This window comes from Scyliorhinus torazame, chromosome 1 (genome assembly GCF_047496885.1).
Source record: "Scyliorhinus torazame isolate Kashiwa2021f chromosome 1, sScyTor2.1, whole genome shotgun sequence".
NCBI classification, from domain to species: Eukaryota; Metazoa; Chordata; class Chondrichthyes; order Carcharhiniformes; family Scyliorhinidae; genus Scyliorhinus; species Scyliorhinus torazame.
In genome coordinates this window covers 106449566-106475178 of record NC_092707.1, presented here as the reverse complement: position 1 = coordinate 106475178, position 25613 = coordinate 106449566, and the positions used below count along the sequence as shown (strand labels likewise).

The following is a 25613-nucleotide window of genomic DNA, read 5'->3' as shown; positions in this document are numbered from 1 at the left end:
CGGGTAGTCTCCTTCTGCTGCCTGTCTTTTAAAGGGGCATTCCTGATGCCAGTGATCTGCACGGCCGCAATTAAAACATGTATTGTTCCCTCTATATCTGCCCCGTCCTCTTTTCCCAGTAGACCAATGGCCCCTCAGAGGGGGCGGCAGTTGTAAAGCTGTTGGTGCATACGGTGGGCCATAAAGAGGAGCCGAGGGTCCATTTGGGTGGGTTTGATATCCTCCCCCGTGTTGATCCACCCACCCAAAGTCACAATATTGGGGTTCCAGCTGGTAAGCCACCGTTTCTGCCGCTGGTTGGGGTCTCAGATCTTCCTTTTTCATTACATACTCAGTCTTAATCTTTGTAACTGAGCCTCCTTCCTGGCCTACACCCTCATTCCAATAAAATCTGACTGCCCTGGCCATCTGGGAAGGGTCGTTCTCTGCCCAATTCATGTTATTACATTTCACGGCAGTAGCCACGGAAGGTGGTAGGCAATGCATTAACATAGCACAATATTGAGGGGAATTCTGACCATTTTGATATGGCAAGTCGCCTGACTGCCCACGGTAGATTTCATTAAAACGTTCCAGAAATTCCTCTGGCTCTTCAATCTTTTTAGGTTTGAGGTCTAAGATAGCAGAAATATTTATGTGCTATTCAACGCATTCAGGATTTGTGTCCGTCTATCGTCGTCCAACACATGGGCTTGCTGAAGTGCGGCGTGGCTAGCATAATTCAAGTGATTAAGATGATTGCGGTACTCTGCTGGGGTTAAAACCTGCTGGACTAGGGCCCAGAGGTCCCGAGAATCAGCTTGATAAATTGAGATGGTAGTTCTCAGGTAATCCACGAAAGCAGCAGGAGATTTTTTTCTGTCTGGGATTGTAGCCTAATAGCCATCATCTCACTGGGTCTCCATGGGAAATAAATGTCTGTCGTGGGCTGGGCCCAGGCCGTCACAGCGTCAGGGTTTGGTATTTTTCTAATCGGCAACTGTCTCCGAGTCTCACCAGGGGGCACTCTAGCTATTTCCTCTGGCTCTTCCAAGACTTCGACGTCCCTCCCTGTCACTAGCGGGAGCTCCTTCTCTTCAGAACCATCCCTTTCCTCTCCCTTTGTTCTCGGAGTTTGCTGTTCCCCCTTATTGGTCTGAAGGGATTTAGGTGGTATGCTTGATTGTTTATGGATAGGATCAGGCCCTTCTCTCGCTGTCCTAGATCGGGTCCTAGAACTAACTGGGCTTGTGGAACAGAGCTCCTCTTCTCTCTTAGATAGTGAAGATGGTAATTAGGGCCCATGCTATCAACCAAAAGGGCTGGAGTGACTGGCATGATTGGAATCTGGGGAGCAGTGACTGGATATAAATTATTATACTCTGGTGGTTCTGGAATTAGTGCAGACAATGCTACAGGTGCATCGGAATCCTAGCCGATGTGGTCAAATTGTTCAATTCGTCATATTCTGTCAATTCAAGGCCAGCAATTGAACTACGTAGCCCATCTTTTGTTTGACCCGAGCCTTCCCTGTCTTTACTTGCGTGTTTTTTGAATGCACACTCCTTTTTCAAGACCTGTAATGTTTTTTGGTTCCCCCCTTCACTAATTGGAATTCCCATTTTAAGGGCATTGTCTTTCCAACTTGATAACATGATCTTATCTCTTTCCTCTTGACAATATTGTCTCCATAATCCGATTAATTCTTTTGCTTTCATACTTTGACTCTTTTACCAGATGTGTCCCTGAATTTTCTTAATGATTTCTATGTCTTTGGTGCCCCCTAGTGGCCATTCATCACCCAATTTTCTCCTTAACGTTGCTGACATTTTCCTAAATTCTTTTGCTTTATCTGGATAAATATCGCATAATATTTGCAGTGGCATGCCTGGATCATTTGTGTTATCCAAGCAATTCCCCATAATCTCAACTAGTCCTCAAAACTGCGTTTTTCGCCACCACAGTCCAAGGGCACAATTTTAGCTTAATCAACGATAGATTTTAAACACTCACACATGGAATTGATCCATTTTTTTTTAGATGTTACATCAACCCAAAACCTAACCCAAAGCCGAATCAACAATATGAAATCCCATCAATTAAATTTCTAATCCCCAGACTGACCTTTGATTTCGTCGAGACGAGCTTTCCGTACCAACCGCGAGTGACCAGACTAATCAGACGATAAGAAGAGGGGAAAAATCAATGCGCGGTCATTTTTCAGCTGTACATTGTGGGCCCTTTTTCCCACTCTCCCTGTTCATAATCAGTCTAATTCTGATTTCGCGGTTGGTCAGAACCGTCTTGAGAAATCCCGGGTTTTCGGCACCAAATGACAAACCATAAATTTCTTTACCCGTCAGTCTGGCCTCAATGAAAGTCGAGAAGGATTTGCGGGTATAGCATTAGTTATTTTATTTGACTTGCAAGTCTGTCTCAGTTCACAGCGGTACAGAACACATCCTGCTTTCTGCACCTCCGGAATCGAGAGAGTCTGTAGAACAAAGAAGACTCTACTGATATATTCAAATGGCATCAAGTTTCACAGACACGATTCCCATAGGTCATCCTATACCCCTCCTGACCTGGCCATACATCCTAATTGGCTCACTTCCAATCCCTTCCTCTGGCCCCCTATTACCCAGCATCCTTTTCCCTTCCGTAGCTGGACACCCTCCCCCTTACTTTGCCATGCATTCTGAAATCCTTTGTCTATGAACTAATAAAATCAGACCGGCCTATCTACATTACAGTAACTAATATCTCTAAAACAATTAATTTTTATCACATTCGTCATGTTCACCTCGCAGTAGTTTTCAAACTTGTCCGGGATGGTCTGCAAGTCTCTCTTGTCCTGCCCTTTGGAGTACTTGAAGGAGTTGAAGATTCTGTTGCACTTTCACCCGCAATGGTGAGTAGAAGATCTATCTTCTCAGCATCGGATGCTACCATGTAAATCTCAAATCCCTGCTTGAATGCACGCCAGTTGGCACTGAGATTTCCGTGGCACCTGAGCTGCTGAGCACCGGAATCTCGATCATCTTGCCTGGGTGCTGTTGCTGGTCGTCACGGATCTCGCTGAGTTGAACTATATAGATTCAACAGGCACTCAGTGGTACCATGTGTTATGTACTCTGGGCTAACACAGGCTGCAACTCGATGCAGCTTTGAGCTTTGAACCGGTGCTCCGGTTTCCTCCCACAGTCCAAAGATGTGCAGGTTAGGTGGATTGGCCATGATAAATTGCCCTTGTGTCCAAAATTGCCCTTAGTGTTGGGTAGGGTTACTGGGTTATGGGGATAGGGTGGAGGTGTTGACCTTGGGGAGGGTGCTCTTTCCAAGAGCCGGTGCAGACTCGATGGGCCGAATGGTCTCCTTCTGCACTGTAAATTCTATGCTTCTAAAAGATACTCCAGACTTGGAAGTAAGTTCAATGTGATTTATTGAACCATTAGCACAGTTCTCTATGAGTTCAACTCTCCTGTTAATCTTGCTATAGTAACTCATTCTAACTAAACAGTCTGCTCTCAGCCACGTGGTGGGTGTGATGCTTCTGATCTGCCCCTGTCCTCTCGAAGTGTCGCCTGTGGAAAGAGACAGAGCATGTGTGCCCTGTCCTTTTATATGGGTTGAATAATGCCCCCTTGTGGTAGTGTCACCTCTGGGTGTCTTGACTGCCCATTGGTCGTGTCCTATTCTATGTGTTCATTAGCTGTATGTCTGCATGGCATGACGTCTCTGGTGCTCCCTCTAGTGTTTACTTACTCGTAGTGTATTTACATTAACCGCTTGTGTATTTACAGTGATACATATCACCACTATACACAAAGGTGGTAGATCATGGAGCTCATTGCTGCCAACTCTCCATAGTGTACCTCACTGGATTGTTATTCAGCCATCCCCAAGGAGTGGGATCTGAGTAGCATTGCCTTGTGGGGTCACAAACACCCAGTACAACAGGGAGCAAATGCCAAGGTCAGAGAGAGCAGACGCCAAGGCCACAGAGAACAGATGCCAAGGCCACAGAGAGCAGATGCCAAGGCCACAGAGAGCAGATGCCAAGGCCACAGAGAGCAGATGCCAAGGCCACAGAGAACAGATGCCAAGGCCACAGAACAGATGCCAAGGCCACAGAGTGCAAATGCCAAGGCCACAGAGAGCAGATGCCAAGGCCACAGAACAGATGCCAAGGCCACAGAGAGCAAATGCCAAGGCCACAGAGAACAGATGCCAAGGCCACAGAGAGCAGATGCCAAGGCCACAGAGAACAGATGCCAAGGCCACAGAGAGCAGATGCCAAGGCCACAGAGAGCAGATGCCAAGGCCACAGAGAGCAGATGCCAAGGCCACAGAGAACAGATGCCAAGGCCACAGAGAACAGATGCCAAGGCCACAGAACAGATGCCAAGGCCACAGAGTGCAAATGCCAAGGCCACAGAGAGCAGATGCCAAGGCCACAGAACAGATGCCAAGGCCACAGAGAGCAAATGCCAAGGCCACAGAGAACAAATGCCAAGGCCAGAGAGAACAGATGCCAAGACCACAGAGAACGGATGCCAAGGCCACAGAACAGATGCCAAGACCACAGAGGACAGATGCCAAGGCCAGAGAGAACAGATGCCAAGGCCACAGAGAACAGATGCCAAGGCCACAGAACAGATGCCAAGACCACAGAGAGCAGATGCCAAGGCCACAGAGAGCAGATGCCAAGGCCACAGAGAGCAGATGCCAAGGCCACAGAGAGCAGATGCCAAGGCCACAGAGAACAGATGCCAAGGCCACAGAGAACAGATGCCAAGGCCACAGAACAGATGCCAAGGCCACAGAGAGCAGATGCCAAGGCCAGAGAGAGCAGATGCCAAGGCCACAGAGAAGAGATGCCAAGACCACAGAGAACACATGTCAAGGCCACAGAGAGCAGATGCCAAGGCCACAGAGAACAGATGCCAAGGCCACAGAGAACAGATGCCAAGGCCACAGAGAGCAGATGCCAAGGCCACAGAGAACAGATGCCAAGACCACAGAGAACAGATGCCAAGGCCACAGAGAGCAGATGCCAAGGCCACAGAGAGCAGATGCCAAGGCCACAGAGAGCAGATGCCAAGGCCACAGAGAACAGATGCCAAGGCCACAGAGAACAGATGCCAAGGCCACAGAGAGCAGATGCCAAGGCCACAGAGAACAGATGCCAAGGCCACAGAGAACAGATGCCAAGGCCACAGAGAACAGATGCCAAGGCCACAGAGAGCAGATGCCAAGACCACGGAGAACAGATGCCAAGGCCACAGAACAGATGCCAAGGCCACAGAACAGATGCCAAGGCCACAGAGAACAGATGCCAAGGCCACAGAGAGCAGGTGCCAAGGCCACAGAGAGCAGATGCCAAGGCCACAGAGAACAGATGCCAAGGCCACAGAGAGCAGATGCCAAGGCCACAGAGAACAGATGCCAAGGCCACAGAGGGAAGATGCCAAGGCCACAGAGAACAGATGCCAAGGCCACAGGGAGCAGATGCCAAGGCCACAGAGAACAGATGCCAAGGCCACAGAGAACAGATGCCAAGGCCACAGAGAACAGATGCCAAGGCCACAGAGAGCAGATGCCAAGGCCACAGAGAACAGATGCCAAGGCCACAGAGAGCAGATGCCAAGGCCACAGAGAACAGATGCCAAGGCCACAGAGAACAGATGCCAAGGCCACAGAGAACAGATGCCAAGGCCACAGAGAACAGATGCCAAGGCCACAGAGAGCAGATGCCAAGGCCACAGAGAACAGATGCCAAGACCACAGAGAACAGATGCCAAGGCCACAAAGAACAGATGCCAAGGCCACAGAGAGCAAATGCCAAGGCCACAGAGAGCAGATGCCAAGGCCACAGAGAGCAGATGCCAAGGCCACAGAGAGCAAATGCCAAGGCCACAGAGAGCAGATGCCAATGCCACAGAGAGCAGATGCCAAGGCCACAGAGAGCAAATGCCAAGGCCACAGAGAGCAGATGCCAAGACCAGAGAGCAGATGCCAAGACCACAGAGAGCAGATGCCAAGGCCACAGAGAGCAGATGCCAAGGCCACAGAGAACAGATGCCAAGGCCACAGAGAGCAGATGCCAAGGCCACAGAGAGCAAATGCCAAGGCCACAGAGAGCAAATGCCAAGGCCACAGAGAGCAGATGCCAAGGCCGCAGAGAGCAAATGCCAAGGCCACAGAGAGCAGATGCCAAGACCACAGAGAGCAGATGCCAAGGCCGCAGAGAGCAAATGCCAAGGCCACAGAGAGGAGATGCCAAGACCACAGAGAGCAGATGCCAAGGCCACAGAGAGCAGATGCCAAGGCCACAGAGAGCAGATGCCAAGGCCACAGAGAGCAGATGCCAAGGCCACAGAGAGCAGATGCCAAGGCCACAGAGAACAGATGCCAAGGCCACAGAGAACAGATGCCAAGGCCACAGAGGGCAAATGCCAAGGCCACTGAGAACAGATGCCAAGGCCAGAGAGAACAGATGCCAAGGCCAGAGAGAACAGATGCCAAGGCCACAGAGAGCAAATGCCAAGGCCACAGAGAGCAAATGCCAAGGCCACAGAGAGCAGATGCCAAGGCCACAGAGAGCAGATGCCAAGGCCACAGAGAGCAAATGCCAAGGCCACAGAGAGCAGATGCCAAGGCCACAGAGAGCAAATGCCAAGGCCACAGAGAGCAGATGCCAAGGCCACAGAGAGCAGATGCCAAGGCCACAGAGAGCAAATGCCAAGGCCACAGAGAGCAGATGCCAAGGCCACAGAGAGCAAATGCCAAGGCCACAGACAGCAGATGCCAAGGCCACAGAGAGCAAATGCCAAGGCCACAGAGAGCAGATGCCAAGGCCACAGAGAGCAGATGCCAAGGCCACAGAGAGCAAATGCCAAGGCCACAGAGAGCAGATGCCAAGGCCACAGAGAGCAAATGCCAAGGCCACAGAGAGCAGATGCCAAGGCCACAGAGAGCAAATGCCAAGGCCACAGAGAGCAGATGCCAAGGCCACAGAGAGCAAATGCCAAGGCCACAGAGAGCTCATTGCTGACAACTCTCCATAGTATATATCACTGGATTGGTATTCAACTTTCCCCAAGGAGTGGTATCTGAGTAGCATTGTCTTGTGGGGTCATAAACACCCAGTACAACAGGAGGCAAATGCCAAGGCCAGAGAGAGCAGATGAATGCCACAGATAGCTGACTCCATTACCACAGAGAGCTGACTCCATTACCACAGAGAGCAGACTCCATTACCGCAGAGAGCAGACTCCATTACCGCAGAGAGCAGAATCCATTACCACAGAGAGCAGACTCCATTACCACAGAGAGCAGACTCCATTACCGCAGAGAGCAGACTCCATTACCGCAGAGAGCAGACTCCATTACCACAGAGAGCAGACTCCATTACCACAGAGAGCAGACTCCATTACCACAAAGAGCTGACTCCATTACCACAGAGAGCTGACTCCATTACCACAGCGAGCAGACTCCATTACCGCAGAGAGCAGACTCCATTACCACAGAGAGCAGACTCCATTACCACAGAGAGCAGACTCCATTACCACAAAGAGCTGACTCCATTACCACAGAGAGCTGACTCCATTACCACAGAGAGCAGACTCCATTACCGCAGAGAGCAGACTCCATTACCACAGAGAGCAGACTCCATTGCCACAGAGAGCAGACTCCATTACCACAGAGAGCAGACTCCATTACCACAGAGAGCAGACTCCATTACCACAAAGAGCAGACTCCATTACCGCAGAGAGCAGACTCCATTACCGCAGAGAGCAGACTCCATTACCGCAGAGTGCGGACTCCATTACCGCAGAGAGCAGACTCCATTACCACAGAGAGCAGACTCCATTACCGCAGAGATCAGACTCCATTACCACAGAGAGCAGACTCCATTACCACAGCGAGCAGACTCCATTACCGCAGAGAGCAGACTCCATTACCGCAGAGAGCAGACTCCATTACCACAGAGAGCAGACTCCATTACCACAGAGAGCAGACTCCATTACCACAAAGAGCTGATTCCATTACCACAGAGAGCTGACTCCATTACCACAGAGAGCAGACTCCATTACCGCAGAGAGCAGACTCCATTACCACAGAGAGCAGACTCCATTACCGCAGAGAGCAGACTCCATTACCACAGAGAGCAGACTCCATTACCACAGAGAGCAGATTCCATTTTCACAGAGAGCAGACTCCATTATCACAGAGAGCAGACTCCATTATCACAGAGAGCAGACTCCATTACCGCAGAGAGCAGACTCCATTACCGCAGAGAGCAGACTCCATTACCGCAGAGAGCAGACTCCATTATCACAGAGAGCAGACTCCATTATCACAGAGAGCAGACTCCATTACCACAGAGAGCAGACTCCATTACCGCAGAGAGCAGACTCCATTACTACAGAGAGCAGACTCCATTACCACAGAGACCAGACTCCATTACCACAAAGAGCAGACTCCATTACCACAGAGAGCAGACTCCATTACCACAAAGAGCAGATTCCATTACCACAGAGAGCAGACTCCATTACCACAGAGAGCAGACTCCATTACCACGGAGAGCAGACTCCATTATCGCAGAGAGCTGACTCCATTACCGCAGAGAGCAGACTCCATTACCACAGAGAGCAGACTTCATTACCGCAGAGAGCAGACTCCATTACCACAAAGAGCAGACTCCATTACCACAGAGAGCAGACTCCATTACCACAAAGAGCAGACTCCATTACCACAGAGAGCAGACTCCATTACCACAAAGAGCAGACTCCATTACCACAGAGAGCAGACTCCATTATCACAGAGAGCAGACTCCATTACCACAGAGAGCAGACTCCATTACCGCAGAGAGCAGACTCCATTACTACAGAGAGCAGACTCCATTACCACAGAGAGCAGACTCCATTACCACAAAGAGCAGACTCCATTACCATAGAGAGCAGACTCCATTACCACAAAGAGCAGATTCCATTACCACAGAGAGCAGACTCCATTACCACAGAGAGCAGACTCCATTACCACGGAGAGCAGACTCCATTATCGCAGAGAGCAGACTCCATTACCACAGAGAGCAGACTCCATTACCACAAAGAGCAGATTCCATTACCACAGAGAGCAGACTCCATTACCACAGAGAGCAGACTCCATTACCACGGAGAGCAGACTCCATTATCGCAGAGAGCTGACTCCATTACCACAGACAGCAGACTCCATTACCACAGAGAGCAGACTCCATTACTGCAGAGAGCAGACTCCATTACCGCAGAGAGCAGACTCCATTACCACAGAGAGCAGACTTCATTACCGCACGGAGCAGACTCCATTACCACAAAGAGCAGACTCCATTACCGCAGAGAGCAGACTCCATTATCACAAAGAGCAGACTCCATTACCTCAGAGACCAGACTCCATTACCACAGAGAGCAGACTCCATTACCACAAAGAGCAGACTCCATTACCACAGAGAGCAGACTCCATTACCACAGAGAGCAGACTCCATTACCACAAAGAGCAGACTCCATTACCACAGAGAGCAGACTCCATTACCACAGAGAGCAGACTCCATGACCACGGAGAGCAGACTCCATTACCGCAGAGAGCAGACTCCATTACCACAGAGAGCAGACTCCATTACCACAAAGAGCAGACTCCATTACCACAGAGAGCAGACTCCATTACCACAAAGAGCAGACTCCATTACCACAGAGAGCAGACTCCATTACCGCAGAGAGCAGACTCCATTACCACAAAGAGCAGACTCCATTACCACAGAGAGCAGACTCCATTACCACAAAGAGCAGACTCCATTACCACAGAGATGAGACTCCATTGCCACAAAGAGCAGACTCCATTATCACAGAGAGCAGATTCCATTACCACAGAGAGCAGACTCCATTACCGCAGAGAGCAGACTCCATTACCGCAGAGAGCAGTCTCCATTACCGCAGAGAGCAGACTCCATTACCGCAGAGAGCTGACTCCATTACCACAAAGAGCAGACTCCATTACCGCAGAGAGCAGTCTCCATTACCGCAGAGAGCAGACTCCATTACCACAGAGATGAGACTCCATTACCGCAGAGAGCAGACTTCATTACCACAAAGAGCAGACTCCATTACCACAGAGATGAGACTCCATTACCGCAGAGAGCAGACTTCATTACCACAAAGAGCAGACTCCATTACCGCAGAGAGCAGACTCCATTACCACAGAGAGCAGACTCCATTACCACAGAGATGAGACTCCATTACCACAAAGAGCAGACTCCATTACCGCAGAGAGCAGACTCCATTACTACAGAGAGCAGACTCCATTACCACAGAGAGCAGACTCCATTACCGCAGAGAGCAGACTCCATTACCACAAAGAGCAGACTCCATTACCACAGAGAGCAGACTCCATTACCACAAAGAGCAGACTCCATTACCACAAAGAGCAGACTCCATTACCGCAGAGAGCAGACTCCATTACCACAGAGAGCAGACTCCATTACCACAGAGAACAGACTCCATTACCACAAAGAGCAGACTCCATTACCACAGAGAGCAGACTCCTATACCTTAGAGAGCAGACTCCTATACCTCAGAGAGGGTACATACTGACCCCCGTGAGCGACCCCTGTTATAACCCAGCCTAGGTCACGGGATAGGAACCATCAGGTTTCCCTTGCCCTCTAGGGAATATGAACTTCCCCGGTAAAGGGGCGGGTCTTCCCAGTAACAGGTGTAGCCCTTTCAGTATAAAAACCCCGACCAGGAAGCAGTACAGGGAAGGATTCCCTCCTGGAAAGGTGGTGGCGCGACTGTAAGTAATAATAAACAGTTTTGTGCTCCAACTTATGCTTGTGAATGGCTGCTTGCTGGAAAGGGAGGAAACAGTTTAATACGGAACTGGAGTATAATAATCTACTGTATTGGGACATGCACTCTGATACAAATTTGTTGTTCAACAGGTGGATACAATATTTTTTTCAAATAAGATCTTTTTTTTTAAACCACTTGAGTAATTTTCCACATTGGAAGATCAAGGCTGCCAGAGACAATGAAGCAGTGAGCATGATTAAGCTCGGATGTGTGTCAGGTTTGTTTTTGCGTATATGTTTAATAAGCCTGGAAGATAAAAGACAAAAAGAAACTGAAGGTTTCCTCAGAGCGTGTATGATAGTAATGCAGGTCTGTCAGCAAATGATTGTCCCCATCTTACAGCTCCCTCATGTCTGAAGATTATCATATGAAGCTCTTGGTGAGGTAAGCAGGACTTGATAACTCTTGTAGATGAATGAGGGCATTGAAATGGAGGAGTTTTCATTTTAGAAACTAGCCTATTAATCATTTCTGTATCTACCCACAGGAGGATTGTCCATCGCAGTCCCTGGCGAAATTCGAGGATACCAACTGGCACATCAACGGCATGGACGGTTACCATGGAAACATCTATTTGAACCAAGCATCAAACTTGCCAAAGAAGGGTTCCCCATTAGCCGGGCCGTTGCAGAAGCTATGAAGAAATACCAGAGGTCCATTGAGGAAAACCAATCTTTATGGTAAGATAGAGAAACATGGCTCTCAGCTGACTAGCACGCATTGCATATTAGGACTTGAAATGAATTGTACAAATGGACTTCTCACTCTTGCAGTCTGTGAACAGAAATCTACACTCTCTCATCTGGCCAATGGTGTCGTTGAATTCTCACCATTCTGCTATTTGGTGATTTGTATGTTTATCACATAATTGTGATTAATCCTTTATTACTAATTGTCTCAATCCACATGGAATTGTTTTCAGCCTTACTGAGGGATAAATCACGGGCTGGATTCTCCAATTCTGGGGCTATGTCCCCATGCCGGCGTGGAAACGGGCAGGAAAATGGCCACCGTTTCCCCGTTTTGCTGGGGACTAGCAGGAAGGTAGCGTAGAGCACCCGGTTCTAGCTGCCGATACGCCCAGGAGAATTGCCGGGACCGTGGCTGCGCATGTGCACGGCAGCGGCTGCGCCTGCTTCATGGTGGAGGCCGCTCATGGACCCAGCCAGGGAAATTGTCCCCCCCCCCCCCTCCCCACCCCCCACCCCCACCCCCCCCACCCCCACCTTCGGCCGGCTCGCATGCCCCAGACCACACCCTCACAGTGTCCCCAGACCCGAATAATGCCCCCCCCTGCCCGTGGATCGGCCCTCTGCCGACTGAGTTCCCGATGGTGAGACCATGAGAGATCCATGCCGTCGGGGACTCGGCTGGTGGGGGGTGGGTAAGAACTTTGCTGATTTCTTATCTTATGTTAAGAGCGACATTTGAAAACATAACCGTCTTCGCATTTGTAATACAATGATGTGATAATGAACAAGTTTGAAAGCACAGGTACAAATAAAGCTACTGAATATTTTGTCTTTCTCTCAACAGTGAAATACTTTGTAATTCTGATGGAGAAATACTTCAGGAAAATGACACCATCAGATTTCCCAAATTAGCAGCAACCTATCGGATTCTGGCAGATGAAGGACCTGATGCATTTTATATTGGATCTCTCTCCCAACAGATCGTGAATGATATCAAGAATGCAGGTGGGGAAAGTGGCCATTGCTTGCACTTATTGTCCATCCCTAACTGCGCTTGAGAAGAAATATGAAGACACTTGCAAGGGATACCAAATTCAATGCAAATAAACTCTTTACTTTTCCACTAGGAATAAAAGGGCGGGAATGAAGTGGGCAATCTTGAAGATAGCAAAAAATGACATTATAATGAAAATTTATTTGCGACGGTTTTTAGAGTAGAGCGGTGTTTCTCAAATGGGTCCATAGAGAATTCCAATGTGCTCTGTGCAGTAATCTCTAGTGTGCAAGAGATAGGGAGAGAAACACCAGGGGTATAGGAAGGAAAATAGGCAAGTTGCCTGCTTTGTACAAGTTAACAGTAGTTAGTATTAACCCTGCACAAGTAGTTGAAACGGTTTCTGTTTTGTTCATTCAGGAGCTATGAGTTTCACTCAGGGGTGGGATCCTCAGCAGCTTCCTGAAGTTGATGATCAGTTCCTCGGTCTTTCTAACATTTAGAGAGGTTGTGTTCGGCACACCATGCAACCAAGTGGTCTTTCTCCCTTCTCTAGTCTGATTCGTCGTTGTTTGAGATACGGCCCACCGCAGTCATATCATCTGTAAACCTATAGATCGAATTGGAGTTGAATCTTGCCACACAGTCGTGTGTGTGTGTGTGTATAGGGAGTACAGTACATGGTAGGCTGCTCTGGAAGGTTAGATCACATAGAATCCAGGGAGATCTGGCAAATTGGATGTACAATTAGCTTGATGGTTGGAAGCAGAGGGTAATGGTGGAAGGATGCTTGTCGGACTGGAGGCCTGTGACTAGTGGTGTGTCTTGGGGGGGGGTCAATGCTGGGCCCATTGCTGTTTATTATCTATATCAACGATTTGAATGAGAATGTACAAGGCATGATCAGTAGTTTGCAGATGACACTTAGTGGTATTGTAGACAGTGAGGAATGTTATTAAAAAATTGCAGCAGGATCTTGATCAGCTGGAGAAGTGGGCCGAGAAATGGCAAATGGAGTTCAATACAATAAGTGTGAGGTGTTGCATATTGGAAAGTCAAATCAAGGTAGGACTTTCACGGTGAATGGTAGGATCTTGGAGTATCGTGGAACAGAGGGACCTTGGAGTTCAGATAGGGTAGTTCAGGAGGTAGATAGGGCAGTGAAGAAGGCTTTTGGCATACTGACCTTCATCAGTCAGGGGATTGAGTACAGAAGTTATGTTGCAATTGTACAGGGCATTGGTGAGGCTGCACCTGGAGTATTGTGCTCTGTTTTGAGGGGGTTATGCAGGGGAAGGGGTTGCAGTGCAGTCCAGGGCCACAGAGTAGCCCGTTGGATCTGGTTGGGCACGGGGATACTCAGCATGCTAACATGTCTGCCTTTCACCCCCTGCAGACAATGGCTATTGGTATCCAAATAGGAACTAGTGGCCTTCATCCTGGCCGCTGCGGCCCTGGGGGATGCACTGAGGCTGTATGAGCAGGAGGTGCTCAGGGAGGACCCTGCAGCAGCGGAGTCTGCCCCAGAGGAACAGGAGGCAGCCAGTGAGGATGGAGAGCCAACTGCCGAATAGGCCAAGGAGGAGGTGGGAAGGAGACACCGCATCAGGCCTCGTGTGTACCGGCAGCACCTGTCATTCGAAGGTCTGCGGACCGGGCATGTCATTGGAGATTCGGCTGGGCAGGTGGACCGTACAACATATCTGCCAGATCATAGTGCACCTGGAAGCACAGGTGTATGGGGGAGGACACCCGCTGCCAGTGGCCGTCAAGGTGACGGTTGCCCTGAACCTTTACGCTACGGGGTCCCTCCAGGTGTTAAGTGGGGACCAGACCAGGATCTTTCAGAGCTCGGTGCATCTGTGCTGTGATGGAGGCCCTATATTCCAACTCGGCACAATATATCAATGTGGACCGAGCCCACCTGAAGCCCGGGCAGTGAGATTTGCCATCATTGCTGAGATGTCCCGGGTCCAGGGGGTGATTGACGGGATGCATTCCCCCTATGAGCAGCGACCCATGACAGGCCAGTCTTCACAAACCAAAATGGATTCCACTCAATGAACGTGCAGCTGGTGTGTGACCATGAGCTGCACATCATGCATGTCTGCGCCCGATACCCGGGCAAGTATGCATGACTCCTTCATCCTTGCACACTCTATGGTTCCTGACATCTTCCAGGTGTACCCCTGGCTGAGGGGCTGGCTCCAGAGCCACAGGTGTTATCCATTGTGGGCATGGCTAATGACTCCTACCCGGAGGCTACAACCAGAGGCCACTGACTGATGCGCAGACCCGCTACAGCAACATCCATGCTGCGGCCAGGGGCGTGGTCGAGCGGTGCTTCTTCAGGTGCCTGGACCTCTCTGGAGGGCCCCTCCAGTATAGAGCTAGGCAGGTATCCCACATAGTGGTGGCCTGCTGCATCCTCCACAACATTGTGCAGCAGAGGGGCGATTGTGCTGGAGGAGGAGGGTGAAAGCCAGGCCTCGTCCAAGAGGAGGGTGCAGGGCAGGGAAAAGGTGGGTAGAACATAGGGCCCGGGCAGGCATAGGAGACCGCACAACGTGTGCGCCTGGGCCGCCATATATCGGATGCCCTAATCGCCTCCAGGTTCGCCGACTAGCGGGGGTGGCCAGCGGCACAGACACACCGGCCGACCACACCCTCCTTTGTCCACCCTCCCTACGCCCCCATCCCTCCATGATTCCTGCCTGCCGCACTACGTGGTGCAGACCCTGGATTGGCAATATCAGCGGGCCTGGTCCATGGCATGGAGGACGATGATGACCTGTTCTGCGATCAGCTCTGGTTTGACGACATCTGACTCCTTCGTGATAGAAACTGGGACGCATGGATCAGCTGGGCCGAAGGGCCTGTTTCCATGCTGTAAACATCTATGACTCGATGCTAATATGTGTGCGGCTGCAGCTTGTCAGCCTCTCGAGTGTCAATCCCAACCCTGGCAAATCGGACACTTGTTTTTCATTGGAAACGCTCATGTTCCACGTGGTGCCTGGAACCGGTGCCAATTCTGCTGCCGTCGAAGTCTGCCGACGTCCCGGCTACAACACTTTAGTCTCTGAAATCTCTGTAACGGAGAATCCCGCCTTTCTTCTCTCAAGAGTTGTGAATCTTTGGAATTCGTTGCCACAGAGAGATGTGCGGAATGTTGGATCAGCCATGATTCTATTGACTGGGGCTAAATGGATTTATGATCTTAATCTTTTCTGGGTGATTATCAGATTGATCAGCGACAGCGATACCGTGATTGGGTGGAGAATCGCTGCTTACGACCGAATCAGGGGTGGCACCTATATTCGGATGCTCCGCCCCCTCCAAAACGGGGTCAAGAGGAGTACGCTGCACGCCATTGAGACCACCTCAGGACGTTACCTGAAGGCCCTCCCTCTATGCTCCACCCGCCCCCCCCCCCCACCCCACCCATGGGCCGAATCCCTGACGGTGCGAGGCACATGTGCTCTCAGTTTTCGCGAACCCGGCATGGCGGCTGCAGACTTGTGTCGAGCGCCACCACAGTCGACTGAGGGGACTGGTGGGGGTGACCCGGGGGTGTCCAGGGGGGCACTATCTGGCAAGTCGGGTCCACTCGTGACCGACGCCATGTTGTATGGCATGACCGCTGCAGGTCATCGGCGTGCGCACGCATGGCCATGGACCCGGCAATTCTCCAGACGTTTATATCGGGAAGGCCGTGCGTTAAGTCGCGGCTGATAGTCGCTCACCCGTCGGAGGATCACTTTTTTTTTGTCGCAAAACTTCCTCCGGACATTGTCTCAAAATCGGAGAATCCAGTCCCCGGTTGCGGTTATTAAAGGGTGAGTTCTAAGCAAAGCTGGTGAAATTCTGATTCAGAGACAGTCATTAAAACATGTGTACACAAGGTAAACACGGGTTGCTATTTCACAGTAATTCAAGAAACTATCTGAACAAGATATGCAATAAAACTAGGGATAAATAATTAACACACTTGTGAGGACGGTCTTTATGTGGAGAGTATTAGCATTGGAAACAACCTGCCTGCTGGATTAATGGAGACAAAAACATTCGGGACATACTACAGCAAACAATCTGTGGTGTTGGAGCAATGCAGGTCAGGCCGCTACTGCCTAGAAATGCTGCATAGAGGTAGATGATCAGCCACGAACTGTTTGAATGGCAGAACAGACTCGATTGACCGAATGGCCTACTCCTGCTCTATTTTCTATGGGTGGAATTCTCCGCCCCCCCATCCCGGGTCGGAGAATCGGTGCTGAGCGAATCGCGCCGCACGGCCCTGATGCCTGGACGCAATTCTCCGCGGTGCGGAGAATTGGCGTGATTGGCACGGCGCTGGTCGGGGCATGGGCCGACTCGCCGGCACAGGCCGGCGCGCCGATTCTCCAGCCTGAATGGGCTGAGCGGCTGTCGTTCTGACGCCGTTCTAACATCCTCTGTGCCCGCGGGACCTTGGCATTGAAGGGTCCGGGGGCGGCCTGTGGGGGGGGGGGGGGTGCCTACATAGTGGCCTGGCCTGCGATCGGGGCATACCGATCGGTGGGCTGGCCTCTCTGTCTGGGGGTCTCCTTTCCTCGCGCCGGCTCCTGTAGCCCTGCACCATTTGGCGTCGCGGCCGGTGCAGGGAAGAAGGCCACTGCACACGCGCTAGTTGGCGCCGGCCCAACTGCGCATGCGCCCACCCCGCTCCAGCGCCATGCTAGCCCCCTGTGGGCCAGAGAATGGGGTCCCGGAATGGGCGCCGACGTCGGAGTAAAACACTCCCGTTTTCACTCCGGCGTCGACACTTAGCCGCCCAATGGGAGAATCTCGCCCAATGTTCCTGAAATGACAATAGAACATGGAATCCTTACAGAGCAGAAGGAGGCCATTCAGCCCAACCGGTTCACCCAGACCCTCCATAAGAGTGCTCCACCCAGGCCCACTCCCCTGTCCCATCCCCTTGACCCCGCGCATTGATCATGGCCAATCCACCTAGCATGCACATCTTTGGACTGTGGGGGGGAAACAGGAGGAATCCCACACAGACACTGGGAGACCGTGCAGACTCCGCACAGACAGTCACCCCCGGCCAGAATCAAACCTGGGTCCCTGGCGCTGTGAGACAGCCGTGCTAACCACAATGCCACCGTGCCACACAATGTTCTCAGTTTTGGGGAGGAGGGTTGGTTGCTGTTGTAATAATGTTCACATTCACTCTCTTGTATGTTTGAAACATTTATTTGACATACTTGCATTAAATTTGTTTTCCTCTACAGGTGGGATTGTAACTCTTGAGGACCTGAGAAACTACAGATCTCAATTATCTGAAGATGTGATAACCATGTCAATTGGAGACTACACGTTGTTTCTGCCCAGTGCCCCATCCAGTGGGCCTGTGGTTGCATTGATACTGAACATCCTGAAGGGTGAGATACCAAAGCACTGACGCTCTGTCCAGTAATGTTGGTTAAAGCAACTCAGAGCAGGAAATGAGCTGCCGTTTGATTCAGAAAATCATAGAATCATAGAATTTACAGTGCAGAAAGAGACCATTTGGCCCATCGAGTCTGCACCGGCCCTTGGAAAGAGCACCCCATTTAAGCCCACACTTCCAACCTATCCCCGTAACCCAGTAACCCAACCTAACCATTTTTTTGGACACTAAGGGCAATTTATCATGGCCAATCCACCTAACCCGCACATCTTTGGACTGTTGGAGGAAACCAGAGCAGCCGGAGGAAACCCAGAGTGCCCAGGATAAATCTGATCCACAGCAATCCTGTGCCTGTACACCTGGGTTATTCATTTAAGAGCCACAAAATCACAGAAAGAGGCCGTTCAGCCTGCATCAGCTCTTCGAAGGAGCAATTGTTCTAGTGCCACCCCCTGCCCCCTGTCCTGCACCTGTAATCCTGCACGTTCTTCCCTTTTTCAGATAACAATCCAATTCCTTCTTGAATGATTCAATTGACCCTGCCTCTACCACACTCAGGAGATGTATTCCAGATCCCAGCCATTCACTGCGGAACAATCTTTTTGAACATGTACCCATTAATTAATTTGCCAATTACCTTTAAATTTGTACCCTTTGGCTCTCCATCATTGCACCAATAGGAAGAATAGCTCCCTATCTACTCTGTCCTTACCCTGGGGACTTCCAGTTGTGGTGTGTCGGTGGAGGTCGCCTGTTTGGTGGCTCCTGCCAGAGTTGCCTTTTTAGCCCAGTATTTGGTGAAGATTCGTTTTTGAGGAGTTGTGGGAAGGTTTGGTGCATTTATAGGATGTCAAAAACCAATAAGAAGCATCTTGGGAAGAAGGCAGAGAGCGAAGGTCCACCGCCGTGTGTGGTAAGGGGTGCAGCAGGAGGAAAGATGGCAGGAGAGAGCTCGTGGGGTGGCACCCATCATGGTGGAGAAGATGACGGAGATGATGGCCGGAGAGTTTGAGCAGCTGTTTTCAAAGCATTTCAAAAAGCACCAGATGGAGATGATGGCCTCGCTCAAGGCGTGGGTGGGAGTGACCCTTGCCCCGGGGAGAGAGGCATTGGTGAGAGCTTTGATGACGGTGCAGGAGCAGGGGGAGAAAATGAAAGGGATGGTGGAGGCCCTGTCAAGGCATAGTGACCATTTGATCTCGGTGGATGAGGAGCTGCAGAGGGTGGCGGAGATCAACAGAGGACTGAGGCCAAGGTAGAAACCTGGAGAACAGGTCGCAAAGCCATAACCTGAGGATCGTGGGTGTGCCCAAAGGGGTGGAGGCTAGAGGCCTACAGAATACTTCGCCAGTATGCTGATGAAGCAGATCAGGGAGGGGAAGGAGCCCTTTCAGTATGAGTTGGACACGGCCCACCAGTCGCTCCAGCCGAAACCGAGGATGAATGAGCCACCGAAGGCAGTGTTCGTCTGTTTCCATAACTTTCAGGTAAAGGAGAAAGTGCTGAGGTGGGCGAAGCAGAGGTGCGAAGTGGAATGGGAAGGTAAGGGTATACGCATATACCAGGGCTCGACGATGGAATTGGCAAGGAGGCAGGCAGCCTTTGGACGGGCCAAGGCGGCATTGTACAAGCGCAACATGCGGTTTGGTGCGGTCTACCCAGCGAAGCTGAGGGTCACGTACAATGGCAGAGACTATTATTTTGAGGTGGAGGCGTTTGTGAAGGCAGTAGGCCTGAAATTGGACTGAATTTGGACTTTTAACGGTTTTTGGCTGAGATTTTTCTTTGGGTTTTTTTCTGTGTTAGGTTATTTTTCGTGTATGGGTGTTATGATAACTTTGTTTTTTTGTCTGTAATGGGGATTGGAGGGATGAGGGGGACATTTGGGGTTGGTTTGGTTGCATTTTTGACACTGGGGAATGGGTTCTGGCAAGGACCATCACGCTAGCAAACGCAATGTTGCCCAGTGAGCGATGGTGCAGTGAGGGAAAGGGCCGCGACTGTTGGAACCTGGTATGGACAGGTTTTGACGGGCCTGGGAGGTGTGAATAGAGGGGGATGGGGTCGATACTGGGTGAGGTGTTTTCAAGAGGAAGTGGCAGAGGGGGTGCTGGGATCGGGGGGGGGGGGGGCGGGGGGGGGAGATGAATGGCAGTGACGAGAGAGGGTCGGGGCAGGATCCTGCTTATGAGGCAGGGCCTGGAAGGATGGTCAAGGCAGGTAGGAAGGGCGGGGGGTGGGGGGTTGTAAGAGACCCCAGGTCAGAGTGGAATGTATGAGGGTTGGGGGGACCAGTGTAGAGAACACGAGTTTTCTGGCATCTGGAAGGCCTGAAAGTGGACGTGGTGCTGTCACAGGAGACCCATCTGAGGGTAAAGGACCAGATGAGGCTGAGGAAGAGCTGGGTGAGCCAGGTGTTCCATTCTGTCTTCGAGTAGGGCGCAGGGAGGGGTTGGTGCGGATGTCAGCCGCAAGAACGGGGGTGTCTCCCCATGCTACCCTCCCTGCCCCACAATTATCTTTTGCCTTCATAGTGCCTGTCATGTGAGAGTGCCTTTAAGAAATGGATGTTTAAGCAATGTACCTTTAAGGAATGGAGTTGATCATATTACTGAAGTGATGTCACAGGGGGGGAGCTGAGCTTTTGGTTTGAGTTTGAAAAAGCAGCTTGTGTGTGTCTGTGTTTTTCCAGAGAGCTGCAGGAATAAAAGCAAGGTGTTGGAGCTGAAGTCAACCAAGCTGATATAGCTCTGCCATCAAACAGAAAATATATATATTCTGTGACCTGTTGTGTTACTGTTTTGAAGGTTTGAAGCCTTTTGGATGTTTGAAGGAACATTTTGAGGGATTATTTAGTGTTGTATTATTTTTGGGGTTATCTTTGAAGTAAGGGGTGTTAAGAGATCCAATGTTTATTTAATAGGTTAATTTGAGTTCATGGAATAAACATTGTTTTGTTTTAAAAACCACGTGTCCATAATTGTAATATCATACCTGGGAAACAAGCCGTGTGCTTCAAAAGCAACAATCCATTAAAAGGAGAGGTTGGTTGAACTCCATATTTTGGGGTTCTGAAAACACCTCGCCCATAATAGTGCCAGACCCCTAATCGGGCATTGAATTCCCGAAAATGAGGGACATCCCACCCCCACCCTGGGAGCATACATGGTACCCTGACCGGGTTCAACTTTCCGGCTCCATTCATGCTGAATCCACTGCCTTTTGCCAGGAGAAAACCAATCGCGGTGGAATCGGGCCATTAAATGGGCATTAATTGCCCACTTAATGGACTCAGTGGGCGGTCGGGGAGGAAGGCCACCCGTGAGTCATCCCATTCCAGAGTTAATTGGGCAGAATGACAAGATGGTGGAATCCGCCACCCGTCATCCTTCCACCCGATTAAATGCCCCCACCACCAAATTTGCCATGGAAAGGGCATTAAACTCTACCCATTCACTCTGATCCTCTCTCCACAGATGCTGCCCAGCCTTGACCAGGCTTTTCAGCATTTTCTGTATTTTATGAAAAAAGAACTCAAAAATATTGGGGGGGCGGAGACTGTGGCGCAGTGGTTAGCACTGCTCAATCGTGGCACCGAGGAACCCGGGTTCGATCCTGGCCCCGCGTCACTGTCCGTGTGGAGTTTGCACATTCTCCCCGTGTCTGCCTGAGTCTCACCCCCACAACCCAAAGCTGTGTGGGGTAGATGGATTGGCCATGCTAAATTGCCCCTTAATTGGGGGGGAAAAAAATGAATCTGGCACTTTAAATTTTTTTTTAAAGTATGCCATTTGAGTGTGGTGCGCAGGAATCTCGCTGCCCCAATCCCGAAAGCACTGTTTTTACGATGAAATGCTCTATTATCTGAGTCTGCAATGTAGTTACTGAGGGAAGGTGAGGGGTGGGCCTGTTGTGGACGGACTGTCAATGGGCGAGGGGGTTCTTATCAATCCAGGTCTGATGGAGCAGTCTTAGGTGGTTTGCTTGTCTCTTTTTGGTGAGTTGGTTAGGTTGCTCCCCCATTGCTCCCTTAAAATTGTGTTGGATCCCACAGCCAGCGTCGGGTCCAATTTAAACATTGTATGGGCTCCTGCATGTTTTGGGTGAGTGCGTTTGCAAGGTCGCTCGAACAACAAGTTGGGTGAGCAAGGGGTGGTAGATTTATTCTATGATTGTAATTGTTTGTATGCCATCCAGCCCAGTTCCCAATGTAATCCGGGAGGAAATAGAAGATCACCCTCTCATTGCTCCCTGTAGGTAATGCTGAGCTTATCCAGCGTTTCAAATCCCAGGTCCATCTACAGTGACTCATTGTATTCACGAATTCGGACTCTGCTTGAGCATGGTTCATCTTTATCTGGTCTCAACATTGATATTAACAACTCTGACCAATCGCTAGAGACTGTGATTTTCAGCATATTGATTGGCAGCAATCCCAATCTTGGAATTCCAAGATGGCGCCGGAGCATGGCGACTCTGTGAGCTCTTTCACCCAGACACTTTTCTTTTATCTCTGATCACCGTTCTGACTTAGTAAAACTCTTTTTCCCTTCATATATAATTACTAATAATGTTCTTCTTATTCTTTTTTTGTCTACCATCTACGTACTCTGTACGTTCCCTTGGCTGCAGAAAAATACCTTGCACTGTACTTTGGTACATGTGGCAATAAATCAGATGAAACTCAAAGGGCACTCTCAGCACCCCCTCAATCAGACCACAAGATGTATGAGCAGGAGATTAGAAATCTGTCTGTTTCAGCCTTGATAATATTTAACAATCCAACCTCTTCACCCATCTGAGTTAAAGAATTTCACAGATTCACTACCTTCTGAGAGAAGAAATTCCTCCTCATCTCTGTCTTAAATGGGTGAGCCCCGCACTCTGAGATTATGCTCTCTGGTCCGAGACTCTCCCACAAGAGGGAACAATCTCTCAGCATCCACCCTGCCACGCCCCCTGAGTCCTAAATGTCTCAACTGAGTACAGGCCCAACCTACTCAATCACTTCATAAGAAAATCCTTCCGTGCTCGGGATCAACCTAGTGAACCTTCTCTGCACTTCCTCCAATACCAGTCTACTTTTCCATAGCTAAGGGGACCAAAACTATCCACAGAAATCCTGGTGTGGTCTAATTAGTGCCTTATATAGTTTTCGCTATACTTCCCTATTTTTGTACACTATTCCCCTTGAAATAAAGGACATGTCCCATTTGCCTTCCCAATTACCTGCTGAATTTGCATGTCAGCTTTTTGTGATTCATGCACGAGGACCCCCGAATCCCTGTGTGGTATCTTTCTGTAGTCTGTCTCCATTTAAATAACATGACCATTGTGATAAGCAGTTACTGCAGCTGAGGATGTCTTGACCTTCAGAAACATCACAACTGGAAGTAGAATCTCAGCCTTGAGTTCCTTCCACACTGTTTTTACAGGCCAGATGTTTGCCCCCTGTCTCAGGACTCAAGGTGGATCCTGGCTGATTCAGATACAAACCCCACAGAGCAAGGTTTAACTCGACACCGTCTGATTTCTATCTTTTAGTGTCTGGCGAACCTATTACTGAACTTTAGATAATGACATTCCCATACCAAAGCAAAAACAAAAAATGCTGGAAAGTTTTCAGCAGGCCCGGTGGCATGGAGAGAACAAGAGGTAACATTGTAGGTTAGTGATATTTCGTTTGGAAAAGGTTAAAATTGTAATAGGTTTTGAAGTGAAAGGGGTAGATTGGGAAGAAGCATAAAAGTGAAGGTTGTGATAAGATAGAGGCAGGAGAAGTTAAAGGGCAGAAGGTTTCATGATACAAAATCAAAGGACAGCACGGTGGTACAGTGATTAGTACTGCTGCATCACAGTGCCAGAGACCAGGGTTCAATTCCGACCTTGGGTGACGCTATGCAGAGCCTGCACGTTCTCCCCAAGTCTGCGTGGGTTTCCTTTGGGTTCTCTGGTTTCCTCCCACAGTGCAGAAATGTGCAGGTTGGGTGATTAGCCATGATCAATACATGAGGTGGCGGAGATAGGGTGGAAAGCGGGCCTTGGTAGATGTGCAGACTCCTTCTGCTCTGTAGGAATTCTGTGGAGTAGTTAGAAACAGAAGATATGTCTAGATGAGGTATGAATGGCAGGCGAACAGACTGCTGAGCATAAAGTACAGTAATTAAACAAACAAGAGGAAAACTGACCCACAAGAGAAAACAAGACAAAATGAAGGCAGAGGTTATGATCTAAAATTGTTACACTCACTGTTGAGTCCAGAAGATTGTAAAGTGCTTTTCCACGAGGTGGCATTGAACTACATCGGAACAATAGTGTCGGGTAGAGAATTGAAATGATGAGCAATAGGTAGCTTTCACATTTGGAAGTGTTTCACAAAGCAATCACCCAGTCTATATTTGGCCCCTTCAATCTCGAGGTGACTACCTCGTCAGCATCAAACATAATATACTAAATTGAAAGAAGTACAAACAAATTGTTGTTCCACTTTATTCCGCTCCAATGTTTTATCTTAATTTTCTTTTAATTTACAGGCTATAATTTTACTCCATACAGTGTTTCCTCCCCGGAAGAGAAGGCCTTGACATATCATCGAACAGTTGAAGCCTTTAAATTTGCATATGCAAAGCGAAGCATGATGGGAGATCCACTATTTATCAACATGACTGAGGTAAACAACCAGTTTAAATATTGTTCAGTCAATCAAAAGCTGTTATTCTCGCTGGCCCCTGTATTGCCACACTGCTTGCTGAATAAGTTGCCATTAGATGCTAATGCACTTCAACATCCATGAATGCGTGCTAGAGAATGTTGAGGCATGTTTGTGTGCATGTGGAACTGGAAAACCGATGAGGTTCCTGTTGCAATCTCCTGTCGGTGAGACTTCCAGTGCCGGGATTTTGTGCTGTAGCTCGCATTGGAATTGAATAGCAAGTGGAGCACAAAAATCTCATGAGAGGCCCAAATCACGTTCGACGTCAACGGGACGTCCCATTGCGATTGTCCCCTGACGTTCAATGTCTGGAACCCCATTAGAATAAAGTCAAATCTAATTATCCGGCCTCTATGCCTCCTTGCCCACCTGTTACATAATCCATGAGGGCACGGCGATGTGAATTATGACTGGTCTCCCATAGCGTGCAGTTGGCAGGCAGATCCACCAGAGACGCTCAGGTGAGCGCATTGCCCAAGGGGAGAGGGTCATGCACTGGCAGTACCCGCCTGTTGTGAAACTCTGTCTCAGAAAGGGAAGATTCTGTCCCAGATGTCTGGATACGCAGTGGGTTTGCAAACACTGCTTGGAGACACTAAGCTCATTGATAAGAAGATACTTGTTGTAGGTGTGAGTGTTGCAATCCAGCCACTTGGGAAGCGATATGACCATAGTCAGCTCTCTAATCTGAAATTTTCTTACATGTAATTGTGTTCTGTCCATTCCTTTGTTCTCAGTGGGCTTGCATTTGTCTGCCTTCAATCTGACAAAAGCCCCTCGAGGAGATCCATTTTGAGCAGTGGTACAAGCAATGTGCGTAACCTCACTGGTGAAACTGATCGGTCGCACATGGGCCTCGTCATTCGAGGACGGTCCACGGGTGTTCAACCACTTAGAGATCACCCAGTCCTCA

General features: G+C 49.7%; 1 protein-coding gene across 2 annotated transcripts in view; it reads left to right on the top strand.

Moving 5' to 3' along the window:
* LOC140410772 (glutathione hydrolase 1 proenzyme-like) overlaps positions 1-25613 on the top strand; it is a 494093-nt gene that overhangs the window by 160576 nt on the left and 307904 nt on the right. The window contains exons 6-9 of one of the 2 annotated variants that reach the window (XM_072499369.1): positions 11356-11548; positions 12405-12565; positions 17831-17980; positions 24522-24658. The exons of the other annotated variant lie outside the window; for it this stretch is intronic. Coding sequence (XP_072355470.1) covers positions 11356-11548; positions 12405-12565; positions 17831-17980; positions 24522-24658 — 641 coding nt within the window. The remainder of the gene's footprint in view (positions 1-11355; positions 11549-12404; positions 12566-17830; positions 17981-24521; positions 24659-25613) is intronic. 2 annotated transcript variants of the gene reach the window in all.